Here is a 14,464-nt window from a genome sequence, read left to right as displayed (position 1 = left end):
TGACCTACAGCTTTTGCTTATTTTGATTAAACCTTTATATGGAATCTCAGTAAAGTACTTGTCAAGCCAAGGTGTGAAGAAATCTAGCTTGAAAATGGGCGGGATGATAGCAAATTGTTATCACTGCCAATGAAAGAACTTAAAACATTTAAATCTTTTAAACGTTTCATGCAGAAATGGTTTCCTGACAAATTGTGGCACTAAGACAAACAGGCCGTTCACTCACTTTAAAACTATTTACATTTCTTATATGCAAGAAATGATTAGTTTATAGCTGAAACTGTACAGACGCATGATAATTTACCCCAGAAACATTTACACACTTGGGAATAGATCTGAAAAGTACAGCCCCACTACAATCATGCTTAGATTCAGCTCTTGCCAAGAGCCCACTGCGCTCTAGCTACCGCAAGCCATTGCTGAGGCCACCAGATGGAGGAAGGCAGCAGCCAGGCATCTCTCCACAATCCATCCATCCAGCTCCAGCTGAAAATGCGCCCCTCAGAAGCATATTGTTTGTTTTTCATTTTCATTGCTATTTGTAATGGATCTGAAGTACCAATAGCCACTTAACAAGAGAAGAGATTTTTGCCTGAAAAGCAACAATACTGTATATAATAAATAAAGGGCATATCAAAGGTAGGGCACAAAGCTATAAACTTGTCATACATATTGGACTACTCAGAGCGGAATACCTGACCACATTTTCATAGTACATGTAAAGCTAGTTTAGAAAACTATACATAACACAGGCATTTGAGTGTCCCTCTAAAACCTATGGGGACTTTGCAGAGTTTTATCCAGAACTACAAAACGCACGTATTTGGATACTAAGGAGGAGGTATATCCTCTGGATGAAAGCAGCTGAACCAGAGCTTGATACAAAGTTTCAAACCTAAGGGATGTGATGCAAAAATGGGATTGGGGCAGAAAACAAAAACTCAAATTTGCCTACATTGTGATATCAGCATTTTGCTTCTTATGAGCATAATGGGGAATTAACCATATCCTTTAGAAATTATAAGGATAATAATTGTATAATAGTATAGCAGGCCAGCTAACAATCCTCTCCTTTGTACTGACATCTCTGCCTGCTATGCAAGTGTATCCATGGCAACAGGGTATGCATGGTATGCTAGGAACAGCCTGGCTCCACACGATAAAACAAGGGGAAAAGAACATTGGCACTGAACAACGCCTGCACTATTCAAGGCCTAAGAAGGATTAGCACTGGAAGTATTAGCTCATAGCAGAAATGTGCTGGAATTAGATATTGTTTTAACCTGATTGGCTAGAAAAGAGACAGCGTAACCTCTATGTAATGCTTACGTGTAGCTCCATGATTAAGAAATGCTAATGTCTTTGTCCTGGAATGTATAAAAAAACAGGTGAGCAGTGCCATGTTGCAGTCAAGCGGGACTGACCATGCACATGTAACCAATAAAGGCCTAACTTTGCTGCAAGCTTGTGTCTTCAATTTCCTAAAGGACCTCCGGTCCAATGGACCCCAAAATTCCCCATCAATTCTGGTGTCAGAAGTGGAATGTAACTGGGACACCAGGTAAACACAGAGACCAGGTTGGAGAGAGGGCGACCGAACAGCCAGAGGCCTCATCAAATTCTGTACGAGATCTGGTTAAAAACCTCATATTCTGCAGTTCGTTTTCTCCCTGGTCCTCCAGGCTCCCATTTCACTGGCGGTAAGAGTCCATCCCTATGTTATATTAATACAGGCTTGTAGCAAACTGTTTTTTGGGGAAAGGGGGGCATTGTTGTGTTTTCTTAGTTGCCTTTCGTTGCTGTGGCACTGATATTGTTGGTATTGCTCGAGCTCCGGAATAACACAAACCTGAGTGTTGTGTATGTGTGTTTCTGAGTGACTGAATGTGAATGACGGTCCCATCCTATGCCTTGAAGAAACTAGGGATAGGTATTGGCAGCTGTTAAAAGCCCCAGTTCACCCTTGGATAGGCTGAACCTGCATTGTTGTTGATAGCTCCAGTTCAGCCTTCGATAGACTGAACCTGCAAACTGGTAGCGGCAGCTGTTAAAAGCCCCAGTTCAGCCTTGGACAAACTGAACTAGAACTAATAAGACAGAGAAAAAGAAAAAGAATTAAAAAAATGAAAAATGAAAAAAACAATAAAAAACAGAAAACAGAAAAATAAAGAAAAATGGGAAACAAGGGGTCTAAGGCTGATCCTTCAACAGGGACACCCCTACAAAAAATGACAAAAATTTACAGTCAACCTGGAAAGTTGCCGGCTGGTTTGAAGTTGAGAAGAATGATTGATCTGGTGTGTGTGTGGAATGGGTATACCTATGAGGACAGTGCACTCCAATTCCCCTTGGAAGGTACTTTTGAATTGGACAAATTAAAGTATTTGAGAGAGTTCCTGGAAGATCCACACCCTGCCCAGATGGACTATTTCTACCTCTGGGATGATCAGGCCACTAAATTAAGAGTTAAAAGCATAATGGCTAGCCAAAAAGACTCCTCTATTGAGAAAATAAAAAGGACTCTCTTGAAAAAAAATCCAGAAACAATTGGCTGAGATGAAGAAGCAATTAAAAGACAGAGACAGATTGTGCTTGTGCCTCTCCCTCAGCCCCTTCCTCAAACCCGGCCCATCCCAACAACTCCTGCTCCCTTCCTTCCTATCAGACTAGCCTATACCCTCCTTGTGTGAATTGAGTATATGAGCTGTGTACTCTAAGTGTGAATTGAGTGAGTGAGCCCTGAGCTTTTGCGTGCATTGAGAGCTCTCCTAATAAACCAAGGCTTGGATGAATGAGTTTCCCTCCCCTTTCTCCGATGTGTATATCAGTTTATGATCCAGATCTAACTGTGGAAAAATGCTTTTTGTGCTGCTGTCTCAGTTTCTGTGCATTAAGTAGGTGTTGCTGTGCCGTGACAGACCCCACAACCAGAACGGGACTTCCAAAATAAGCCTTTCCTGTGTGAGTGAAAACAAACCCGAATGAGCCCTTCCTTTGTGAAAGACCTGTGAGAATTCAGAAAGAAAACTGGGAGGGGGGTGAAGGACCCTGCCAAAAAAAGGAACATCAGCTTTTAAGAATGATGGCCATCAAAATTGCAGATTTTGGATGAATGGAAATTTTATATTAGAGATAGTCTGGACTTAGTTTACCCTGGTGGGAACTTTTGATTTAGATAAAATTGTTCACCTCTGCAGAACCTTTTGAGTTTAGAGCCAGCAAAATGCCTCAGACTCAATGGAATGCCTATTTTTGATTGGTATGAGGAAACTAGTAAGACATTACATGAATCCCGGGTAAGAAGTCTTAAGGACTCCCAAGGAAAAAAGTTTTTGAAGCCAAGGAATTTAAAGAAGGGAACCCAGGAGGTGTTATAGATTCTTTCACTGAAACTAAAATGAGGTGTTGCCTAAATAATGCTGTGAGAAAGTCTTCCTGCTGTCTGACTCATGAACAAAACACAGGTTTGCCTAAGTGATTTGAGAATGTAGCTGAAGCATGTGTAAAGGTGGCTAGAGTTAGAGACTAGGGAACTGTGTTAAAACATTCCCTATAACGAATAAAAGGCAAAGGCATCAGTTGGTGCAAGAGCTATGTATGTTCTAAATAAAGCCCCATGTGCCCATTACAGGGAAGGGAAAGTTAAGGCTACAAATAGTTGGGATACAGTATATTGTGAAGAAGGTGTGTGGAGAAGGCTGGAGAGCTAAGTTGAAGAATTAGGAAATGGTAACTATTTTTCTGCTTAAATTGCTTTGGAGATAACAAAAGTTTGGAAGGGTTAAGAAATGTTTAATTGGCAAACGTATTAACTAAAAAGGGAGACAGCAAGAGAACAGGTTAATGCCAACAGTTCAACCCCTCCTCTTCCCCGGCTCTCTGAAGGGAGGCTTAAGATCAGTAAATGATTGTAAGTTTAAGGCTGAGAGAAAAGGAGAGCGTCTTTCCAACAACAACCCCTCCTTTTTCCAGACCGTTTCAAAACAGTATGGTTGTATTTTTATTTTTAATTGGTTCTGAAGAACATTTTGGTATACAAATTAAAAAAACGTTTTGCATTGAGCTAGTCTTTGACTGCAAGTGAGCCAGATGCTGGCACCTTGATATGGGAATTCCAGACCAACTTTTCATGCACAACACTTTGTGCATGGTCAGAAGCTGTAGGCTCCCAAAAGCCCAGAAAATTAGAATTTGTCATTTTGGGGGAATTATATCTGTATAAATTTGTATATTGGAAGTCTGTCCAAATTTTGACAAAAATGTGTCAAGAAATATGGAAGACTAAACAGTGGCCCACAGACTGGAAGCGTTCCATGTACATCCCAATTCCAAAGAAAGGGGATCCCAGGGAATGCAGTAATTAGCCAACTATTGCCTTAATATTCCAGGCAAGTAAAGCAATGGTCAAGGTTCTACAACAAAGGCTCTTACCATATATGGAGCGAGAAATGCCAGACGTCCAAGCTGGATTTAGAAAGGGAAGAAGCACCAGAGATCATATTGCAAACATACGTTGGATAATGGAATGGACCAAGGAATTTCAGAAGGAAATCACCCTGTGCTTTATAGATTACAGCAAAGCCTTTGACTGTGTAGATCATGAAAAACTATGGAATGCTTTAAAAGAAACGGGAGTGCCACAGCATCTGATTGTCCTGATGTGCATCCTATACTCTGGACAAGAGCCTACTGTAAGGACAGAATATGGAGAAACCGATTGGTTCCCAGTCGGAAAGGGTGTGAGACAGGGTGTAGTTTTTCACCCTATTTGTTTAAACTATACACAGAACATATCATACAGAAAGTGGGATTGGACCAAGATGAAGGAGGTGTGAAAATTGGAGGGAGAAATATCAATGATTTAAGATATGCAGATGATACCATACTACTAGCAGAAACCAGTAATGATTTGAAATGAATGCTGATGAAATTAAAGAGGAAAGCGCAAAAGCAGGAATACAGCTGAACATCAAAAAGACTAAAGTAATGACAATAGAAGATTTATGTACAGTACGGCCCCACTTTACGGCGCTTCGCTAATGTGGTGGTCTCAATTAGAAGTAATTAGATGAAACCCCCACTAATATGGCATCTGTTCCACTTTTTGGCAGTTTTTGGGCGTCACGCACCATTCTATTCAATGAGTTCCACTTTTCAGTGGTTTTCGCTTTTCAGCAGGGGTCCGGAATGTAACCCACCATATGAGTGGGGCCCTACCGTAACTTTAAAGTTGACAATGAGGACATTGAACTTGTCAAGGATTATCAATACCTCTGCACAGTCATTAACCAAAATGGAGACAATAGTCAAGAAATCAGAAGAAGGCTAGGACTGGGGAGGGCAGCTATAAGAGAACTAGAAAAGGTCCTCAAATGCAAAGAAGTATCACTAAACACTAAAGTCAGGATCATTCAGACCATGGTATTCCCAATCTCTATGTATGGATGTGAAAGTTGGATAGTGAAAAAAGGGGATAAGAGAAAAATCAACTCATTTGAAATGTGGTGTCGGAGGAGAGCTTTGTGCATACCATGGGCTGCGAAAAAGACAAATAATTGGGTGTTAGAACAAATTAAACCAGAACTATCACTAGAAGCTAAAAATGATGAAACTGAGGTTATCATGCTTTGGACACATAATGGGAAGACATGATTCACTAGAAAAGACAAAAATGCTGGGAAAAACAGAAGGGAGTAGAAAAAGATGAAGACCAAGCAAGAGATGGATTGATTCTATAAAGGACCTGAACTTACAAGATCTGAACACGTTGGTTTATGACAGATGTCATTGGAGATCACTGATTCACAGGGTTGCCATAAGTCATAATCAACTTGAAGGCACATAACGTTTTCTTTCCTGTAGTAAATATTTTACTTCTGTTTTTCTAGGGAAGCACTTTTTCCCCCTCAAGGAAATGTTTTATTTTTATTTTTTTGTGTTTATCACAGATTTTTATTAAATGCATTTTGACTGGATCCTAACAGATCACTGGTATGAAGCTAATACCAAAGCTTTGGTTAACATGAATTGCTCCAGAACCAGGACACAAATATGGAGCTGGCATTCCATTTTCCTGCGTTGCTACAATAGCAGTGAAGAGGTCTGCTTCATTCTCTTCCAACTACAGAAGGTGACAAGTCTACTTTGGACACCAGTAAGTCTTGTGGCAAGATGTCTCATATGGTGCAAGCTTACAAAGTCACTCGGGGGGGGAGGGGGTTGATTCTTCTCATTCAAGTTTTTCTGGCTAGCATCAATAAACCATAGACAGTTCAGTTAAGCTTCCACTGACCATAACCATCTGGTCTCCTGAGGATGAACTTTGTACAAGCCACCCTGCAGTATGTTTCAAGATCACAAAAACTGTTTTATTCCACAATTGGTAGATATTCATTGTATTCTTGAATGTAATTGATACTCATGCATTGTGCTTTAAGGATTTGATTATCTAACCATTGCTATCTTTCATTACCTAATCCAAGTGTTATAGAATTTGCTTTCCAAATCCCAAGAAAAGTAATGTTCTTTGGTTTTCTTAACAAAGTCTTAAAGAATGGTTTTAGCTTTGGTCTATGTGGTTAAAGAATGTTTGTATATAACAACTAGTTGTCAGTATACGCTTGTAAAATAAGCTCATCAATATGGGTGTGTCAGCATGTGCTTGTCAATAGGAGTGAATGGCATGATCACTTTTCCTAACTGAGGTTTTTGCAATGTTTCAGCTATTTGTTTTAAGATGTGATATTAACATTGTATTAAATCTTGAACCTGTTGCATCTTTCTCACCCTTGATTTCAGACACATTTAGAAATAGTTAATGGGAGAACAAACCACATTACAGGTAAAGCATAAACACCACAATATCAGCAATATTGCAGCTAAGATTAAAAATATAGGCACACATAAATTGTGGGACCTCTACTCAGCTGGAGTGAAAATGCCATGGGAGTTCTCCCAACTATAACCCATCCCATTGTGATGGTTCTGATTTTTCACACTGGCTGTTATCATGATTGCCATGGGAAGATGGATGGATAAAGTCCCAAATGGCAGTTATGCAAGATGAAAGTACGCATAAGAGTCAATGGCAGGACAGAGGAGTCTAGGGTGTGAAAAGACATCTGTATAAGTATATTCAGATGTTTTTCAATGGGGGAAGTTGTTATGAGTGCTCGGGCTAACCCCATTTTAGTTCATGAGGAATCAAGGGAATGCAAGGCTCTGGAGCCTTCTGAACTATAATTCCCACCCCACACACCCCGTTTTATGGCTTGTTGTGCATTCCTGAGGTACTGTGAAAGAGGACAGCAGCAAGGCCTTTCTGTTGGCAACTAAAATAACAAAGAGAAACTGAAATAAATGTTACCTTCTTCCTTGGTAGGCTTCCTTCAAGCTCAACAGAACAATCCCATTGTTTAAAAGACAGCGTTAGAAAGTAGCCTGAGTTTTTTTTTCTGAATGTCAGCAAGACACACACACGCATATGAGATCACCTCATACCAAGACCCCTCCTTTTCACATTGATTAGTAAAACAGAAAGTGTATTTACAAAGCAGGGCTTGAGACCTAGGTGGGCGGCGATGGCGATCTGAGCTCTAACATGTGTAACTACGCTCTCAAGGAATGCAACACGCCATGAGTTCCAGTTTTGGAAAAATGGCAGGGTATAAATAAAGACAATAATAATAATAACAATAACACAGGACTGCAGACCACAGAACAGGAAGGGAGTCTGGGTCGCGGCACAAGCCTTGAGGCAAACAGATTCCTTCCTGCTTTTGGGGCGGAGCTCCTTCACACCACTTCCACTGCCAACTCCTGGGCCTAGGATAGGTAATCTCTGCTATCTGTCATTCCTTATAGAAATAGGACTTTTTATTTCTTTAATTTAAAAGTTATGAATGGGTTAGGATATTAATGATTAATGCTGCCACGCACCCAGTAATTGTGCAATGCTATTCTTCTCGTTTCTTCACCAGACCCTTCATGATAAACGAAATAGAAAATGTAACTGTGTGAAGCTGGATAGCTTCAGAGGGGGGAGATAATGGGGAATTTATATATATATTTATATATGTCATATCCAATACATAGGAAAGACCACAACTGACCTACTCATGTGCTTCAGGAACCACAAGTCGGCAATCTTGACAAAAAAGGGGAGCAACCAGTTGCAAAGCATTTTAACATCGAGGGTCACAGCCTGTTGGACTTTTCCATTACAGCGATAGAGATGCCAGCAGATCCAGCAGCACTGACTAAAAGGGAGAACTTTTGGATTTACTCTCTGGACACATTGGCACCACATGGCCTGAACCTGGAGGACAGTACCACCACTACTTAGCTTCTGCAAATGATGCCCTTCTGAGCATTCCATCCTCAAAGCTCTATAACTGCCACTTTGGTAACAGCATTTGTATGTTAGTTGCTGATGAAGGCGGAAGCTGAAACATTTTGTTAATACAATAAAAACCTCTGTTTAGTTAATTACAATTACATTCATATATATTTTTAGATGATTAACGGAATCCTTATAGGGATCCAGAGCAAGCTTGAGTGAAGTTCTGTTTGTTGCTTTCGAAACTGTCTCATCATGGTCTTTTGCACTCAGTGATGTAAACTATATTGCAGGACCTGCAGGTGATGTTCTGTTTGATGTAATATGTCCTGCCTGTCCTAGTGCTTGTAAAAGTGGATGTCTCCCTGAGGTACACACAGGTGATACAGCGTTTGGAGTGTCAAGGATGACACCCAGGATTGGTGACAGGTGGCTTAAGCACAGCTCTCACCAACAGTCTGCGCAAATTAGGAGGTTGGCGAAATGCTATAACAGGAGGCCTGCTGATGGCTCTAGTAAGATGTTCAGAGTTTGCCAGCAATGGGTAGCTCTCCCTGATTGCTCGGTGATAGCTAGGAGAAGCTGGATGGAAATCTACCACAAATGGAATCCGTTGCTCTCTGCTCTTTGACACCTCAGTATGATGGAGGAGGTTTTCTCTGGACAGAATGGAGGCTCGGTGGATGTTGCAATTCATAATATGTGGAGAATATCCTCTTCGAAGAAGGTGTTCTTTAAGTTCACTGATCCTTCTCTGGTATTTATCTTCAGTGTTGCAAATAAGTTTGATTCTCAGAGCTAAGCTATACACAATGTTCTTCTTTATATGCCTAGGATGGCAGGATTTCCAGTTTAAATAGGTGTGGGCATCAGTGGGTTTGCTGTAGAGATCAGTGGCTATTTTGTTGTTTTTAATGGTGAGAAGGACATCTAGAAAAGGGATGTGCGGATTGTCATTTGTACTATTAAATGTAAACTTAATAGAGGGATGGATAGAGTTGATGAAATTTTTAAATTGTTCCAAACTCTACCATTTGTCCAGACCATAAGGATGTCGTCAATGTATCGCCACCATATAAGTAGTTTGTTGATGGCCTTTTTGAGGATCTCCTGTTCCAGTTTACCCATAAAGAGATTCACATACGGTGGAGCCATGCGAGTCCCCATAGCTGTGCCTTGTAGTTGCAGGTAGTGTTCTCCATTGAATGTAAAGTAGTTACAAGTCAGGACTAGTGTAGCTAAAGTTGTGAGAACCTCTGTTGGAGGATTGTTCATATGTCTGGTGTTAAGGAACTCATTTAAAGCCTGAATCCCATCGTTATGTGGTATATTGGTGTAAAGAGATGTGACATTTAAAGTAGCTAGTATAGTATTGTTGTGGAATTGATACTGCTTGTTTCAAGACTCAATTTTAAGCAAGAAGTCCTTGGTGTCTGATATATGATGGGAGGTTTTGCACCATGTTTTGTAAATTTAAGTCAATGTACAGAGAAATCCTTTCAGTAGCTGTGTTGTTACCTGAGACAATTGGGCGACCAGGATTGTTGGCTTTGTGGATTTTAGGCAGCGTGTAAAACCTTCCAGGGGTGGGATTTGGATTAACAAGGAGATCAGCAGTTTCCTCTTTAAGAAGTTTCCTACTTGTAAGGTTTCGTATAGATGCAATGATACGAGTATTGAGATCTGTGGTGATGTCTTTGTCAAGAAATCTATATGTTGTTTCATCCTTTAGTTGTCTTTGACCTTCTGCTATATAGTCTGCAGTGTTAAATACCACAACAGCACCACCCTTATCTGCAGGCTTGATGACAACATCCCTTCTCATCTGAAGGTTCCTTAGGGCTATTTTTTCTTCTTTTGAAAGGTTGTCGTGAGTAGGAGTTGGTGTGTGGTTGTTGATGACTCTGTTTATTGATAAGAGAAAGGTTTCTAGGACTGGATTCCTGTTAATGTTCGGTGTCCAAGTTTTAGGTGGCAGAAACTGTAGCAGAGGATCCCTATTGTATTTATTTATTTTTATTTATTTATTGCACTTTTAAACCACCCTTTAGCAACAGGCTCTCAGGGCGGTGTACAACAGAATAAAACCACATTTAAAAACCATTGTAGAGGTCTATGTTGTTCTTTATATATATATAAAGTAGGCAAACCATATTCTTTAGAAATTATAAGGATAATAATTGTGTAATAATATAGCAGGCCAGCTAAAAATCCTCTCCTTTGTACTGACATCTCTGCCTGCTACGCAAGTATTAGCACCGGAAGTATTAGCTCATAGTAGAAATGTGCTGGAATTAGATATTGTTTTAACCTGATTGGCTAGAAAAGAGACAGTGTAACCTCTACGTACTGCTTACGTGTAGCTCCACGATTAAGAAATGCTAATGTCTTTGTCCTGGAATGTATAAAAAACCAGGTGAACAGTGCCATGTTGCAGCTCTCCGTCCACTCAAGGGAGACTGACCATGTGCATGTAACCAGTAAAGGCCTAACTTTGCTGCAAGCTTGTGTCTTCAGTTTCCTCAAGGACCCCTGGTCCAATGGACCCCAAAATTCCCTGTCAAGCATGCCCAGAAGCAATACAATTTAGAAGTGGCTGCAGCCATCATGAGAATCAGAACACCTTGAGGGCAAGACTTGGAAAAGTAAACTGATAAATATCTTACCCTCCTGTGTAGCTGGAAATTATTAGAAATTAAAGTAATGTGTCAATTTTAAAATTGTCATCATTATTATTATTACTATTACTACTACTACATTTATATCCCACCTATCCCCTCCAAGGAGCTCAAGGTAGTAGACATGGTTCTTCTCCCTTTCTATTCTATCCTCACAACAACTCTGCGAGGCAGATTAGCCTGAGACACTGAGTGGAGCATGGTCATTCAGCAAGTGGGGATTTGAACCCCGGTCTCCCAGGTCCTAGGCCAACACTCCAACCACTATACCACACTGGCTCGCAACATGACCTACTTGAATCAAGTATGGATTAAGAAAGGAGAACTAGGGCTCAGCAGCTCTGATTTGACTGGCACCAAATAACAGGCTTTCAATAGGTTCCAGCAGCTATGGAAAGATTATCTTAGGTTGGCTGGACTAGAAATGGGGCTATTTTGCCTGCTGTGATGACAGCAAACAGAATGAGTGTGTGAGGGGGACAGAAAGGGAATGTGCAAGAGCATTAATGGTTGTTTAGCCTGTTCAAATTGGCCGTCCACTGGGGCAGGAAAAGATGTTTCTGGGGAAAGGAAACAGAACGCACCAAGTGGTTCTGTTGTGCAAATGAGAGAATGAGATAAAGGGGAGAAATCCTTTCGTCAACAGTTTTATGTCTCTCTTTATATTCACATATTTTAAGAAGGGTCTGAATTTAAAGTATATTGCAAAGCACTTCAAGTCCCACTGAACTCAACAGGACTTACCTCTGAACAGACATGTGTAGGATTGCATTGGCAGTTCTATCTATCTGTCTATCTATCATTTGATTTATATTGCACCCTTCCTCCCAGAAGGTGCCCAGGGCGGCAAACAAAAGCACTAAAAACACTTTAAAACATCATAAAAACAGACTTTAAAATACATTAAAACAAAACATCTTTAAAAACTTTTTTTTAGAAAAAATAGCACTTCAGTACAATAAAGCATTTTAAAGCAAATATGTACCTGAATTAATGGATCACTAAAACTGCATATTACATAGGATAATGATTAATACATGTCACAGTACCCATTGGTTGCAAAACATATTTCACAGTGTCACACAAGATTAAAAAATCCTGAAGAAATATGTCATTAGCTTCAGCATTTATTAACAACATAAAGTTATAAGAAGCTGTGATAAACCAGAACTCCATGAGATTGCTCAATGTCCTTGATAAAATACAAAAAAAGAAAAAAGAAAAGCATTATAATAATGAGAAACAAAACTATCAATCTGCTTGTCAGAGTTGTGAGAACACTTCCTGGGGAAAAAAAAATATTGCTGAACATTGTCAGTCACAAATTGTACATCAGTATTAAACTAAACTGAAAGGAAATGCCTGATGCCACATTACTGACATATCCAAAGAAAATATTCCCTACCTGAGTGATCCCAGTAGGAGGGATTTTATATGACTGCAGCTTCTGCTTCAGCAGCTCAGGATCACTATGACGAAATGGGCACCCTAACAACAAAGAACACAGACAAGCACACAAACAAGACTATTTACCCAGAACTTAGTACAACAGCACACTTGAGAGAGCCTGGCTAAGCAGTTCTTAATCATCAAACAGCTTATTAATGAAGTTAATTACCCATGTATGCAATTGCTTTACTTGTCTTCTAAATGACTAGTTCACTGTATGGTATCATGGCACTAATAGGCTCAGAAGTTACATAATGTATTTTTAAAAAAGGAGCCCAAGGTTCTTGATTCATTTGAATGGAAAACAGTTTTAATTGGGTTCCTGACTCAAATTCACCCAAATATTATAGTATAGCTACACAAAAAGAAAGGGCTGCAGGAGTTTAGTTGTGACATTATGTAAGGTATATTATTAAAGGGCATAAAAACTTAAACTTCAGGGTCTCCATGGGGGAAGAAATGCTGCTGATAAAAATAATTAAGTTGCAGCATTTACACCTAAGAGTATTTTATTCCACTGATTTCACTGGGGCTAAGTACACTGCTTTAACGCCCAAGTATAATAGCGGAGCTAGTATATGACATCACAACCATAGTTAAATTATTGATTATTAAATCACTGGATACTAATAGTCATGCATTAGTTTAAAATTTATGTAAAAAGTGCTCAAAAGCCCATCAATAACTTAGGGAGCAATCCAACTTGTGTTTACACCAGGCTGAGGTAGATGGATGCTCCCAGTCACCTGCCCGAAGTCGGGAAATCCAGATTCAGACATGGCTGTGATTTTTTCCCCTTTTTATTAAAGTTACAGTTACATCAAAAGCAGTGTGCCTCATTAACTTAACTATGCTTTCTAGGAACTTTTCCCTGACTAACTCTGACTAAGCATGACTCCGCAGTGCTATGACATTGACTCAGCAATGAACCCCTCCCCTGAGTCCCCTTAAGAAGGCTTGGCTTTCGCATGAAGCTGTTGGTGCCTCTGGCGCGCATGGGGCAATGGAGGCTGGCTCTCAGCTTCCTCCTCCAAAAGTGGTGGGGAGTCAGCTTGCTCGACCATGGGAAACTGTGGAGCACCCAGCTGGGAAACGTCAGGTGAAACAGGCTGCGCCTCTGCTGCAGGCATGGGCAAGGAGGGTGTGTTAACACAACAGTCTCCAAAGGGGCAATCTCTAAAAGATCTGATTACACTTCAACGGGGAGGGGGCAGGATTGGGGGAAGTCGAGATGTCAGTGACTGGTATTTGCACGCTCAGTGTACTGTCCCTGCTGTTTGTCTCCACCCCTGGCTCATCCTCAGTCCTCAATGTTAGAGTCAGATGCCTCAAAACTTCCCCTCCCAACCTGGGTCACAACACCCAGCTCTGCTGGGCTCCGCCAGCAGAAGCCCCCCGTCCCAGCTGAGCCATGGCAATGCCAGGAACCTGCCAGCACTGCCGAGGACAGCCAACCCAGCAGACAGAGAGCCAGCAGTAGCCCCAAAAATGGGGCATTCCGGGGCATGGCAGGGGTGAAGCCGCACGGGGGGGGGCTTACGCAGTAACCAAGTCCCTCTCAGAGCACTCCTGCAGGTCCCAATCTGCATGGGAATTCTGCTGGCAAAAAGGTCGGTGCAGGTCAATGGGGGACTGCTTACTCCCTGGTAGTACTATTCGTGGGAGCCAGCTCTTCCCTTCCAGCTCTCACACGCAGCTCCCGATGAAGCCTGCATTAAGCCAGGCCGGCGGCTCTCGAACAAGGAGTGGACGCTGCAGAGCTTTCCACTGCTCCCCTTCTGCTGGCTTCCCATGATTTGGGTTGCTCTGCCTGCTCCTACTACATGTCCTTAGCTTTTTCAAAATATCTCCTAAACAATGTAGTAGTACTCTGTATAAAAGCATCCAGGCTGTGCATTCCAGTACGAATGACACTGAAGAACATGAGTGGCGATTAAGATGGGGCTAGGGGATTGTTTATTTACCTTATTTACCATACAGAAAACATACAATTAACAAA

At 41.0% G+C, this 14,464-nt stretch overlaps 1 protein-coding gene across 3 annotated transcripts in view; it reads right to left on the bottom strand.

Annotated features, from left to right (window-relative positions):
- Nucleotides 1–14,464, bottom strand: part of PRIM2 (DNA primase subunit 2) — a 145,385-nt gene that overhangs the window by 49,327 nt on the left and 81,594 nt on the right. For all 3 annotated transcript variants that reach the window (XM_061623049.1, XM_061623048.1, XM_061623047.1), the window contains one exon: nt 12,422–12,504. In XM_061623049.1, the coding sequence (XP_061479033.1) occupies nt 12,422–12,504 (83 nt within the window). The remainder of the gene's footprint in view (nt 1–12,421; nt 12,505–14,464) is intronic.

The sequence above is a fragment of the Rhineura floridana genome, chromosome 4 (genome assembly GCF_030035675.1).
Source record: "Rhineura floridana isolate rRhiFlo1 chromosome 4, rRhiFlo1.hap2, whole genome shotgun sequence".
In the NCBI taxonomy this organism is placed as follows: domain Eukaryota; kingdom Metazoa; phylum Chordata; class Lepidosauria; order Squamata; family Rhineuridae; genus Rhineura; species Rhineura floridana.
This window is presented reverse-complemented; position numbering and strand designations above follow the sequence as displayed.